Source organism: Ambystoma mexicanum, chromosome 11 (assembly GCF_040938575.1).
Source record: "Ambystoma mexicanum isolate Mex_15411 chromosome 11, UKY_AmexF1_1, whole genome shotgun sequence".
Taxonomy (NCBI): domain Eukaryota; kingdom Metazoa; phylum Chordata; class Amphibia; order Caudata; family Ambystomatidae; genus Ambystoma; species Ambystoma mexicanum.
In genome coordinates, this window is record NC_090934.1 from 917,945,301 (window position 1) to 917,960,743 (window position 15,443).

The following is a 15,443-nucleotide window of genomic DNA, read 5'->3' on the forward strand; positions in this document are numbered from 1 at the left end:
CTACCACCTCAATACCAACAACAACTCGTAGTTCAACCAGCACTCCAACTCCAACAATCACAACTGAGACACCCTCTACTGCAACATCAACCCAAACACCAACCACTACAACATCAACTACCCAGACAAATACCACAGCGACCCCAATACCAGCAACCACTCATACTTCAACCAGTACTCCAACAACAACTACAACAACCACAACTGAGACACCCTCTACTACAACATCGACCCAAACACCAACCACTACAACATCAACTACCCAGACACCGACCACAACCCCTGCAATACCAACAACAACTCATACTTCAACCACGACTCCAACAAAAACCACAACTGAGACACCCTCTACTACAATATCAACTCAAAAACCAAGCACTACAACATCAACTACCCAGACAACAAGCACAACCACTCCAATACCAACAACCACTCATAGTGCAACCACCACCCCAGAAACAACTACAACAACCACAACAAAGACACCCTCTACTACAATATCAACTCAAACACCAACCACTACAGCATCAACTACCCAGACAACCACCACAACCACTCCAAAACCAACAACTCATACTTCAACCATCACCCCAGAAACAACTACAACAACCACAACTGAGACACCCTCTACTACAATATCAACTCAAACACCAACCACTACAACATCAACTACGCAGTCAACCACCACAACCACTCCAATACCAACAACATCTCATACTTCAACCACCACTCCAACAACCACCACTGAGACACCCTCTACTACAATATCAACTCAAACACCGACCACTACAGCATCAACTACCCACAAACTAACCACAACCACTCCAATACCAACAACAACTCATACTTCAACCCCCACTCCAACAACAACCACAACCGAGACACCCTCTACTACAATATCAACTCAAACACCAAGCACTACAACATCAACTACCCAGACAACAAGCACAACCACTCCAATACCAACAACAACTCATACTTCAACCATCACTCCAACAACCACAACCACAACTGAGACGCCCTCTACTACAATATCAGCCCAAACACCAAGCACGACAACATCAACTACCCAGACAACAAGCACAACCACTCCAATACCAACAACCACTCATAGTGCAACCACCACCCCAGAAACAACTACAACAACCACAACGGAGACACCCTCTACTACAATATCAACTCAAACACCAACCACTACAGCATCAACTACCCAGACAACCACCACAACCACTCCAAAACCCACAACTCATACTTCAACCATCACCCCAGAAACAACTACAACAACCACAACTGAGACACCCTCTACTACAATAACAACTCAAACACCGACCACTACAGCATCAACTACCCAGTCACCCACCACAACCACCCCAATACCAACAACCATTCATACTTCAACCAGTACTCCAACAACAACTACAACAACCATAACTGAGACACCCTCTACTACAATATCAACCCAAACACCAACCACTACAACATCAACTACCCAGACACAAACCACTACCACCTCAATACCAACAACAACTCATAGTTCAACCACCACTCCAACTCCAACAACCACAACTGAGACACCCTCTACTACAATATCAACCCAAACACCAACCACTACAATGTCAACTACCCAGACACCCACCACAGCCACTCCAATACCAACAACAAGTCATACTTCAACCACCACTCCAACAACCACAACCGAGACACCCTCTACTACAATATCAACCCAAACACCAACCACTACACCATCAACTACCCAGTCAACCACCACAACCACCCCAATACCAGCAACCACTCATACTTCAACCAGTACTCCAACAACAACTACGACAACCACAACTGAGACACCCTCTACTACAATATCAACCCAAACACCAAGCACTACAACATCAACTACCCAGACACAAACCACTACCACCTCAATACCAACAACAACTCATAGTTCAACCAGCACTCCAACTCAAACAACAACAACCACAACTGAGACACCCTCTACTACAATATCAACTCAAACACCAAGCACGACAACATCAACTACCCAGACAACAAGCACAACCACTCCAATACCAACAACCACTCATAGTGCAACCACCACCCCTGAAACAACTACACCAACCACAACGGAGACACCCTCTACTACAATATCAACTCAAACACCAACCACTACAGCATCAACTACCCAGACAACAAGCACAACCACTCCAATACCAACAACCACTCATAGTGCAACCACCACCCCAGAAACAACTACAACAACCACAACGGAGACACCCTCTACTACAATATCAACTCAAACACCAACCACTACAGCATCAACTACCCAGTCAACCACCACAACCACTCCAAAACCAACAACTCATACTTCAACCACCACCCCAGAAACAACTACAACAACCACAACTGAGAAACCCTCTACTACAATATCAACTCAAACACCAACCACTACAGCATCAACTACCCACAAACGAACCACAACTACCCCAATACCAACAACCACTCATACTTCAACTAGTACTCCAACAACAACTACGACAACCACAACTGAGACACCCTCTACTACAATATCAACCCAAACACCAAGCACTACAACATCAACTACCCAGACACAAACCACTACCACCTCAATACCAACAACAACTCATAGTTCAACCAGCACTCCAACTCAAACAACAACAACCACATCTGAGACACCCTCTACTACAATATCAACTCAAACACCAAGCACGACAACATCAACTACCCAGACAACAAGCACAACCACTCCAATACCAACAACCACTCATAGTGCAACCACTACCCCAGAAACAACTACAACAACCACAACTGAGACACCCTCTACTACAATATCAACTCAAACACCAACCAAAACAGCCTCAACTACCCAGACAACCACCACAACCACTCCAAAACCCACAACCCATACTTCAACCATCACCCCAGAAACAACTACAACAACCACAACTGAGACACCCTCTACTACAATAACAACTCAAACACCGACCACTACAGCATCAACTACCCAGTCACCCACCACAACCACCCCAATACCAACAACCATTCATACTTCAACCAGTACTCCAACAACAACTACAACAACCATAACTGAGACACCCTCTACTACAATATCAACCCAAACACCAACCACTACAACATCAACTACCCAGACACAAACCACTACCACCTCAATACCAAAAACAACTCATAGTTCAACCACCACTCCAACTCCAACAACCACAACTGAGACACCCTCTACTACAATATCAACCCAAACACCAACCACTACAATGTCAACTACCCAGACACCCACCACAGCCACTCCAATACCAACAACAAGTCATACTTCAACCACCACTCCAACAACCACAACCGAGACACCCTCTACTACAATATCAACCCAAACACCAACCACTACACCATCAACTACCCAGTCAACCAGCACAACCACCCCAATACCAGCAACCACGCATACTTCAACCAGTACTCCAACAACAACTACGACAACCACAACTGAGACACCCTCTACTACAATATCAACCCAAACACCAAGCACTACAACATCAACTACCCAGACACAAACCACTACCACCTCAATACCAACAACAACTCATAGTTCAACCAGCACTCCAACTCAAACAACAACAACCACAACTGAGACACCCTCTACTACAATATCAACTCAAACACCAAGCACGACAACATCAACTACCCAGACAACAAGCACAACCACTCCAATACCAACAACCGCTCATAGTGCAACCACCACCCCTGAAACAACTACAACAACCACAACGGAGACACCCTCTACTACAATATCAACTCAAACACCAACCACTACAGCATCAACTACCCAGACAACAAGCACAACCACTCCAATACCAACAACCACTCATAGTGCAACCACCACCCCAGAAACAACTACAACAACCACAACGGAGACACCCTCTACTACAATATCAACTCAAACACCAACCACTACAGCATCAACTACCCAGTCAACCACCACAACCACTCCAAAACCAACAACTCATACTTCAACCACCACCCCAGAAACAACTACAACAACCACAACTGAGAAACCCTCTACTACAATATCAACTCAAACACCAACCACTACAGCATCAACTACCCACAAACGAACCACAACTACCCCAATACCAACAACCACTCATACTTCAACTAGTACTCCAACAACAACTACGACAACCACAACTGAGACACCCTCTACTACAATATCAACCCAAACACCAAGCACTACAACATCAACTACCCAGACACAAACCACTACCACCTCAATACCAACAACAACTCATAGTTCAACCAGCACTCCAACTCAAACAACAACAACCACATCTGAGACACCCTCTACTACAATATCAACTCAAACACCAAGCACGACAACATCAACTACCCAGACAACAAGCACAACCACTCCAATACCAACAACCACTCATAGTGCAACCACTACCCCAGAAACAACTACAACAACCACAACTGAGACACCCTCTACTACAATATCAACTCAAACACCAACCACTACAGCCTCAACTACCCAGACAACCACCACAACCACTCCAAAACCCACAACCCATACTTCAACCATCACCCCAGAAACAACTACAACAACCACAACTGAGACACCCTCTACTACAATAACAACTCAAACACCGACCACTACAGCATCAACTACCCAGTCACCCACCACAACCACCCCAATACCAACAACCATTCATACTTCAACCAGTACTCCAACAACAACTACAACAACCATAACTGAGACACCCTCTACTACAATATCAACCCAAACACCAACCACTACAACATCAACTACCCAGACACAAACCACTACCACCTCAATACCAACAACAACTCATAGTTCAACCACCACTCCAACTCCAACAACCACAACTGAGACACCCTCTACTACAATATCAACCCAAACACCAACCACTACAATGTCAACTACCCAGACACCCACCACAGCCACTCCAATACCAACAACAAGTCATACTTCAACCACCACTCCAACAACCACAACCGAGACACCCTCTACTACAATATCAACCCAAACACCAACCACTACACCATCAACTACCCAGTCAACCAGCACAACCACCCCAATACCAGCAACCACGCATACTTCAACCAGTACTCCAACAACAACTACGACAACCACAACTGAGACACCCTCTACTACAATATCAACCCAAACACCAAGCACTACAACATCAACTACCCAGACACAAACCACTACCACCTCAATACCAACAACAACTCATAGTTCAACCAGCACTCCAACTCAAACAACAACAACCACAACTGAGACACCCTCTACTACAATATCAACTCAAACACCAAGCACGACAACATCAACTACCCAGACAACAAGCACAACCACTCCAATACCAACAACCGCTCATAGTGCAACCACCACCCCTGAAACAACTACAACAACCACAACGGAGACACCCTCTACTACAATATCAACTCAAACACCAACCACTACAGCATCAACTACCCAGACAACAAGCACAACCACTCCAATACCAACAACCACTCATAGTGCAACCACCACCCCAGAAACAACTACAACAACCACAACGGAGACACCCTCTACTACAATATCAACTCAAACACCAACCACTACAGCATCAACTACCCAGTCAACCACCACAACCACTCCAAAACCAACAACTCATACTTCAACCACCACTCCAGAAACAACTACAACAACCACAACTGAGAAACCCTCTACTACAATATCAACTCAAACACCAACCACTACAGCATCAACTACCCACAAACGAACCACAACTACCCCAATACCAACAACCACTCATACTTCAACTAGTACTCCAACAACAACTACGACAACCACAACTGAGACACCCTCTACTACAATATCAACCCAAACACCAAGCACTACAACATCAACTACCCAGACACAAACCACTACCACCTCAATACCAACAACAACTCATAGTTCAACCAGCACTCCAACTCAAACAACAACAACCACATCTGAGGCACCCTCTACTACAATATCAACTCAAACACCAAGCACGACAACATCAACTACCCAGACAACAAGCACAACCACTCCAATACCAACAACCACTCATAGTGCAACCACTACCCCAGAAACAACTACAACAACCACAATTGAGACACCCTCTACTACAATATCAACTCAAACACCAACCACTACAGTCTCAACTACCCAGACAACCACCACAACCACTCCAAAACCAACAACTCATACTTCAACCACCACCCCAGAAACAACTACAACAACCACAACTGAGAAACCCTCTACTACAATATCAACTCAAACACCAACCACTACAGCATCAACTACCCACAAACGAACCACAACTACCCCAATACCAACAACCACTCATACTTCAACCAGTACTCCAACAACAACTACGACAACCACAACTGAGACACCCTCTACTACAATATCAACCCAAACACCAAGCACTACAACATCAACTACCCAGACACAAACCACTACCACCTCAATACCAACAACAACTCATAGTTCAACCAGCACTCCAACTCAAACAACAACAACCACAACTGAGACACCCTCTACTACAATATCAACTCAAACACCAAGCACGACAACATCAACTACCCAGACAACAAGCACAACCACTCCAAAACCAACAACTCATACTTCAACCACCACCCCAGAAACAACTACAACAATCACAACTGAGACACTCTCTACTACAATATCAACCCAAACACCAATCACTACAACATCAACTACCCATACAACAAGCACAACCACTCCAATACCTACAACAACTCATAGTTCAACCAGCACTCCAACAACAACAACCACAACTGAGATACCCTCTACTACAATATCAACTCAAACATCAAGCACTACAGCATCAATTACCCAGACAACAAGCACAACCACTCCAATACCAACAACCACTCATACTGCAACCACCATCCCAGAAACAACTACAACAACCACAACAGAGACAGCCTCTACTACAATATCCCCCCAAACACCAACCACTACAATGTCAACTACCCAGACACCCACCACAACCACTCCAATACCAACAACATCTCATACTTCAACCACCACTCCAACAACAACCACAACTAAGAGACCCTCTACTACAATATCAACTCAAACACCAAGCACTACAACATCAACTACCCCAAAAACAAGCAGAACCACTCCAATAGCAACAACCACTCATAGTGCAACCACCACCCCAGAAACAACTACAACAACCACAACTGAGACACCCTCTACTACTATATCAACCCAAACACCAACCACTACAACATCAACTACCCAGACACAAACCACTACCACCTCAATACCAACAACAACTCATAGTTCAACCAGCACTAAAACCCCGACTCCAACAATCACAAGTGAGACACCCTCTACTACATCAACCCAAACACCAACCACTACAACATCAACTACCCAGTCAACCACCCCTATACCAACAACCACTCATACTTCAACCAGTACTCCAACAACTACAACAACCACAACTGAGACACCCTCTACTACAACATCAACCCAAACACCAACCACTACAACATCAACTACCCAGACACCCACCATAACCAGTCCAATACCAACAACAACTCATACTTCAACCGCCACTCCAACAAAAACCACAACTGAGACACCCTCTACTACAATATCAACTCAAACACCAAGCACTACAACATCAACTACCCAGACAACAAGCAGAACCACTCCAATACCAAAAACCACTCATACTGCAACCACCACCCCAGAAACTACAACAACCATAACTGAGACACCCTCTACTACAATATCAACTCAAACAACAACCACTACCGCATCAACTACCCAAACAACCACCACAACCACTCCAAAACCAACAATTCCTACTTCAACTACCACGCCATCAAAAATTACAACAATCACAACTGAGACACCCTCTTCTACAATATCAACCCAAACACCAACCACTACAACATCAACTACCCAGGCAACCACCACAATACCAAAAACCACTCATACTTCAACCAGTACTCCAACAACAAGTACAACAACCACAACTGAGACACCATCTACTACAATATCAACCCAAACACCAACCACTACAACTTCAACTACCCAGACTCAAACCACTACCATCTTAATACCAACAACAACTCATAGTTCAACCAGCACTCCAAGCCCAACTCCCACAATCACAACTCAGACACCCTCTACTACATCAACCCAAACACCAACCACTACAATGTCAACTACCCAGACACCCACCACAACCATTCCAATACCAACAACATCTCATACTTCAACCACCACTCTGACAACAAAAACGACAACCACAACTGAGACACCCTCTACTACGATATCAACTCAAACACCAACCACTACAGCATCAACTACCCAGATAACCACCACAACCACTCAAAAGCCAACAGCTCATACTTCAACCACCACTCCAACAACAATTACAACAACCACAACTGAGACACCCTCTACTACAATATCAACGCAAACACCAACCACTAAAACATCAACTACCCAGACACAAACCACTATCACCTCAATACCAACAACAACTCAGAGTTCAACCAGCACTCCAACTCCAACAACAACAACCACAACCACAACTGAGACACCCTCTACTACAATATCAACCCAAACACCAACCACAACAACATCAACTACCCAGACAACCACCCCAATATCAACAACCACTCATACTTCAACCAGTACTCCAACAACAACTACATCAACCACAACTGAGACACCCTCTACTACAATATCAACTCAAACACCAACCACTAAAACATCAACTACCCAGACACAAACCACTACCACCTCAATACCAACAACAACTCATAGTTCAACCAGCACTCCAACAACAACAACCACAACAACAACTGAGACACCCTCTACTACAATATCAACCCAAACACCAACCACAACAACATCAACTACCCAGACAACCATCCCAATATCAACAACCACTCATACTTCAACCAGTACACCAACAACAACTACAACAACCACAACTGAGACACCCTCTACTACAATATCAACTCAAACACCAACCACTACAACATCAACTACCCAGACAACCACCCCAATACCAACAACAACTCATACTTCAACCACCACCCCAGAAACAACTACAACAACCACAACTGAGACACCCTCTACTACAATATCAACCCAAACACCAACCACTACAACATCAACTACACAGACACCCACCACAACCACTCCAATACCAACAACAACTCATACTTCAACCACCACTCCAACAACAACCACAATCACAACAGAGACACCCTCTACTACAATATCTACTCAAACTCCAAGCACTACAACATCAACTACCCAGTCAACAACCACAACAACTCCAATACCAACAACCACTCATACTGCAACCACCACCCCAGAAACAACTACAACAACCACAACTGAGACACCCTCTTCTACAATATCATCTCAAACACCAACCACTACAGCATCAACTACGCAGACAACAACCACAACCATTCCAATACCAACAACCACTCATAGTTCAACCAGCACTCCCACCCCAACTCCAACAATCACAACTGAGACACCTTCTACTACATCAACCCAAACACCAACCACTACAACATCAACTACACAGACAAGCACCACAACCACTCCAATACCAACAACAACTCATACTGCAACCACCACCTCAGAAACAACTACAACAACCACAACTGAGACACCCTCTACTACAATATCATCTCAAACTCCAACAACTACAACTTCAACTACACAGACACCCACCACAACCACTCCAATACCAACAACAACTCATACTTCAACCACCACTCCAACAACAACCACAATCACAACTGAGAAACCCTCTACTACAATATCAACTCAAACATCAACCACTACAGCATCAACTCCCCACAAACTAACCACAACCATCCCAATACCAACAACCACTCATAGTTCAACCAGCACTCCCACCCCAACTCTAACAATCACAACTGAGACACCCTCTACTACAATATCAGCTCAAACTCCAAGCACTACAACATCAACTACCCAGACACCCACCACAACCACTCCAATACCAACAACAACTCATACTGCAACCACCACCCCAGAAACAACTACAACAACCACAACTGAGACACCCTCTACTACAATATCAACTCAAACTCCAACCACTACAACATCAACTACACAGACACCCACCACAACCACCCCAATACCAACAACAACTCATACTACAGCCACCACCCCAGAAACAACTACAACAACCACAACTGAGACACCCTCTACTACAATATCAACTCAAACACCAATCACTACAGCATCAACTACCCACAAACGAACCACAACCACCCCAATACCAACAACCACTCATAGTTCAACCAGCACTCCCACCCCAACTCCAACAATCACAACTGAGACACCCTCTACTACATCAACCCAAACACCATCTACTACAACATCAACTCAAACACCAACCACTACAATATCGACTACCCAGACCCCCACCACAACAACTCATACTTCAACCACCTCTCCAACAACGACAACAATCACAACCGAGGCACCCTCCACTACAATATCCACCCAAACATCAACACCTACCGAGACACCAACCACAACCACCCAAATACCAACAACAACTCATACTTCAACCAGTACTCCGACAACTACAACAACCACAACTGAGACACCCTCTACAACATCCTCAACCCAAACACCAACCAATACAACATCAACTACACAGTCAACTATAACAACCACAACCGAGACACCATCTACTACAACATCAACCCAAACACCAACCACTACAACATCAACTACCCACAAACCAACCACAACCACCCCAATACCAACAACCACTCATACTTCAACCACCACTTCAACAACAACTACAACAATCACAACTGAGACACCATCTACTACACCATCTACTACAACATCAACTCAAACACCAACCACTACAATTTCGACTACCCAGACCCCCACCAAAACTACTCATACTTCAACCACCTCTCCAACAACTACAACAATCACAACCGAGACACCCTCAACTACAATATCAACCCAAACACCAACCACTATAACTATCCAGCCACCACCCACAACCACCCCAATACCAACAACAACTCATACTTCAACCAGTACTCCAACAACAACTACAACAGCCACAACTGAGACACCCACTACTACAACATCAACCCAAACACCAACCACTACAACATCAACTACACAGTCAACCCCCACAACCACCCCAATTCAAACAACCACTCATACTTTAACCAGTACTCCAACAACAACTACAACAACCACAACTGAGACACCCTCTACTACAACATCAACCCAAACACCAACCACTACAACATCAACTACACAGTCAACCACCACAACCACCCCAATACCATCAACCACACATACTTCAACCACAACTCCATCACCAACTCCAATAATCACAACTGAGACACCAACTACTACAATTTCAACTCAGGGACCAACCGCCCAAAAACAAACAACAACTCAGTTACCAACCTCCACTAAAGCATCAACAACCTCAGGGATAACTAGGACATCAACACTACCATCCACTGTTACCCCAATAAAGTCCACGCTTAGTACCTCATCTAATGAAATACCGACCACATTATCCACGGGTCCAACAACAGGAATGTCATCAACACTATCATGTAAGTTTTTTATTGTGTGTTGATGTTATTGCATACAAGCCAGTATCTATTCACATTTAGCCATGCATTCAGCGTGAATCGTGAATAATGCTTTGCTCCCCGTCTTCAAAAGAGTACGTGTGCACTGTAATGAATCTTGTTCAATGTCTTCATTATTTTAGGTAATTTTGAGCACTTTTTATTTTGTTCACACTTGATTTTCAGGGAGGCATTATCTGTCTGATATTTACTCAGCTGCTCATAGAAATGTGAACAAACCAGTCAAACCTATGCTCATTGTGTGAGCCAAGTAAATTGTGACAAAATTGAGTCATATCAAAATGTAACCGTGCTGTCAGATGTCAATCATTGCCCTAAATGCTGACACCACTGTTGTGAAATGTGCATTTCGGATTTAAAAACACAAGAAAACAAACGATAGCGGTTAACTGCAATTTCCTCAGAGAAAGAAATGTTAAAGTCAAACCGCTGCTCTGGCAAAGCATTGCCTCCAGGTTTTAGGGGCCTGATTCTCTTGTGAAATCGTGGGGGACATTTGATGATGTCATTTAAGTGTTCAAGGTGGATCATGGCATCTTTGAAGAATGTGGTATTCAGTGTCTGGTGTCATGAAAAGTATACTGTAAGCGTGATCTGGACATTGCTAACATCACATGTGGGAAGCTGGCATGTCTCAAATAAGAGTAGCAACAAAGTTGAGCTGGCAAAAGGATTAAAACCAAACAATGCTTTTTCATGAACTCATGCTAGAGAGGCTACGTATTGAGTGGTTTCATAGGGCCAAACGGATTGCTTGCATTACTGGCAACTGTTCCGGTGCAGGAACCATCCTCCTCCAATAGGTTATTGAGGGTCAACTGCGGCAGAGGTTTAGTTAAGACAGCAAAGAGCACGTGGCAGTCCAGTCTAAGCATGCTTGTACCAGTGCTGTCACAGCAGGGCAGGTACTCCACTGTTGCTCTTTCCCGGTCCCCTTCCATCCCAGCCCACCCCCGGTGGGGCCTTTAGTGACACCGAACCACTTCAATGTAGTGAATCTATGCTTCCTCCCCACCCACGGCATCGTAGGAGCCGGCTTTGTACTTGCTTTTTCTATCTCTTCCTTCGACTCAGAATTCTTTATTCCTAACCAGACCAGTAGGGAAAAGGTTATCAGCTTCTACGACCATAAAGAGACATCTGGTGGCATTTTGCCCCCACTGAGACTTTGTGAGGAAGAATACTTCCCCACACTCCATCACTGACTGAATGGAGACTTTGCGATCGAATCTTTAAGAAGCATTATATCCTCAGGGTGTTACACCCCATTTTCCTGGGTATTTCTCAATACACTTAACAAAGGATAACAGCTCTGCACTAAAACACAGTTGCAAGAACAGGGTTGTGCCCTTAACTTCCTTGAACACACAGTTCTCTTTGCTTCCACAGCCACCCCCCAGTGTCGATGTTACCAGATCACGTAGGCTTAAACATTCTATATCGTAAGATATTGCCAAACCAAGTTTCTCGATCTGATGTTAGATAAGTGCCGAAAGTATGCACATTGTCATGCAGTGGAGCACCAACATACCAATATACATGACGCGTCATGATCTAGATAAGGCCTAATATTGCAGTTGGCTTAGGAACAATGAAACTTGCTCCGTCACCTTGCATAGGTCTGATCCTACCTACTTAAATGTCAGAAAGAGTGTCCAGCTGTCCCAAAAATGGGTGAATGCTGAATTCCTGACCTCATAACAAAGCACGGTCAGTTCACATCACTGGTCATGCCTGAAGCTCATTTCCAAGTAATTGATTGTTGATTTAGTGCACTTTAGAGGCTGCTGAAAGTGACAACAGTGGCGACTTCGGTCCTTTTGGTGCCATTGGTCCGAACGTGTGGGTCTGAGAGACATTTTCTCCTACACTACCCAAGCACATGCACATTCGCTTCTTTGAATACATTGACTGTATCAGGTACATTGACTGCACCAGGTTCACAGTCCTCATTCATTCAGCAGCAAAACATGTACAACTTGAAAGACCTAAATTGAACCTTGAAAGCTCTAAGCAGATACAGCTAAACAGAAATGTGTGCCATGCATCCGCTGTGTGGAGTAATTGAGATTGCTTCCTACATTAGTCAGTGATTTTATAATTAACTTGTATTGCCTTTTTTCCTTTTAATGTTTCTTTGACAAACTGCCAAGCACCCATGCTACTGCCAAGCTATTTCATTCTCAATCTTGTATAATGTATTTCATCAAACCCTTAAAGCCCAAAACTGTGCTTTTGTTAGTGTCCGTGCTACATACTTGATGTTAAAAGTTTGAGGCACTGTTCAAAAATGTATTATGTACAGTAGCAGATGTTCCCATTATACATATGGAGTGCTATATACTATCTCTACAACATTGTGACACCGTACTTGCTCAATCGATGTTGTAAATGGTACATATGTGCACAGTCTGCAAAGGTTTAACAGAGCTACCATTTGTTCGCCTCATGGAAAGGAGTTCTGCATACCACATACAGACCTAATCACACCTGTCTTTTCTGTTTATGTTCCAGCTACAAGTGCTTCATCAACAAAGCCAGGTAGGGTGTCTCGTACCCTTTGTTTCAAAGTCATGTCTTGCAATTTCAGCTCATGCTGCCAGTAATTGAGGGCAAGGCAGGGCCTACCAGTGCTGAAAACATTCTGAACTTGCACAAAGACTGCATCCTTCCCAGGTTTTACTCCCTGCATAGGGCATAGATGTGCAAAAGGCTGCTTGATTGTTGCATATGGTGGTGTACCAAAGTAGGAGTTGAGAATCCATAAGAGAGAGATACCCCAACTTCTGTGATATTCACTGTATCCATTCAAGTCTTTAGATTGGGTGGTATAATTATCTCATCAACTCCTGGAACAGGAACAGATCATAAACATTAAGGTATTTAGTGAGTGCGGGCCTAGCTTTGGGAAGCAACAGAGCGCTTGATAATCATAGGGGGAAGAATAAGGTTAGGGAACATAGAAACAAGGGAGTGGGGATCTAACAACAGGGGAGGGAGGGCAAAAGTCAGCAATGGATCCACAAGTAACCAGGGGAGGAAAAAGTGAGGATCACATCACCCATTCACAGGTAAGGGGAGGAGTTGATGGTGTATGGACCTAGGTTTTAAGGAGGAGGCATTCCTTGAAGGGTAGGTTCTTGAGCTCCTGCCTGAATGGTAGAAGCGTGGGGGAAAAATTGCCCGTCTTTTGTTACTTTACTGCCTGCACTATCCAAATTCAAGTCTGCACTCTTACTTCTGGTGGATCGTAGGCCTCCAGGGATAGGTTTCTCATTGAGGTAGCTTGAGAACTTAAGGGTGACAGCCTTGTAGATGATGCAGCAGGATTTGAAGATGATACAGGCTTGAAGCTGGAGCCACTGCAGTTCAATAAGGGTCGGAGTGATGTGGTTGAATATGCAGAGTCCTTTGCTTTGTCATGCTGCAGCATGCATGACACATCGCAGGGGACTTGCATGGTAGTTGCCAGAAGGTCTTCCAAAAGGGCATTGCCACCATCCAGGTGGGAGAGGAATAAGGCTTGGACAGCATTGCAACAGATGCTGAGTCTCTGACTAAGGGTTGGATGTCTTTTCTGGGGGAGGCATGGTATAGACCCATAACATCTGCTAGGTGAGCGTCAGAATGCCAGTACACCACAGTTTCACTTTGGCCACTGGGCCCACTACAGCAGCTGCAAACAGTCATGGGCATTAACAATG

The 15,443-nt window shown here is 44.4% G+C and overlaps 2 protein-coding genes across 2 annotated transcripts; both read left to right on the forward strand.

Moving 5' to 3' along the window:
* Positions 1-1,613: 1,613 nt before the first annotated feature.
* Positions 1,614-11,984, forward strand: LOC138505071 (mucin-2-like). The gene is made up of 3 exons (XM_069625394.1): positions 1,614-7,312; positions 8,579-11,700; positions 11,905-11,984. Exons 1-3 carry the CDS (start codon positions 1,614-1,616, stop codon positions 11,982-11,984), a joined length of 8,901 nt encoding a protein of 2,966 aa, XP_069481495.1.
* On the forward strand, positions 8,028-8,567 carry LOC138504642 (integumentary mucin A.1-like; the record flags this gene model as incomplete). Its single annotated transcript, XM_069625238.1, has 1 exon — positions 8,028-8,567. A coding segment is annotated over one exon (540 nt), but the record flags the coding sequence as incomplete, so codon positions are not given.
* Positions 11,985-15,443: the final 3,459 nt, after the last annotated feature.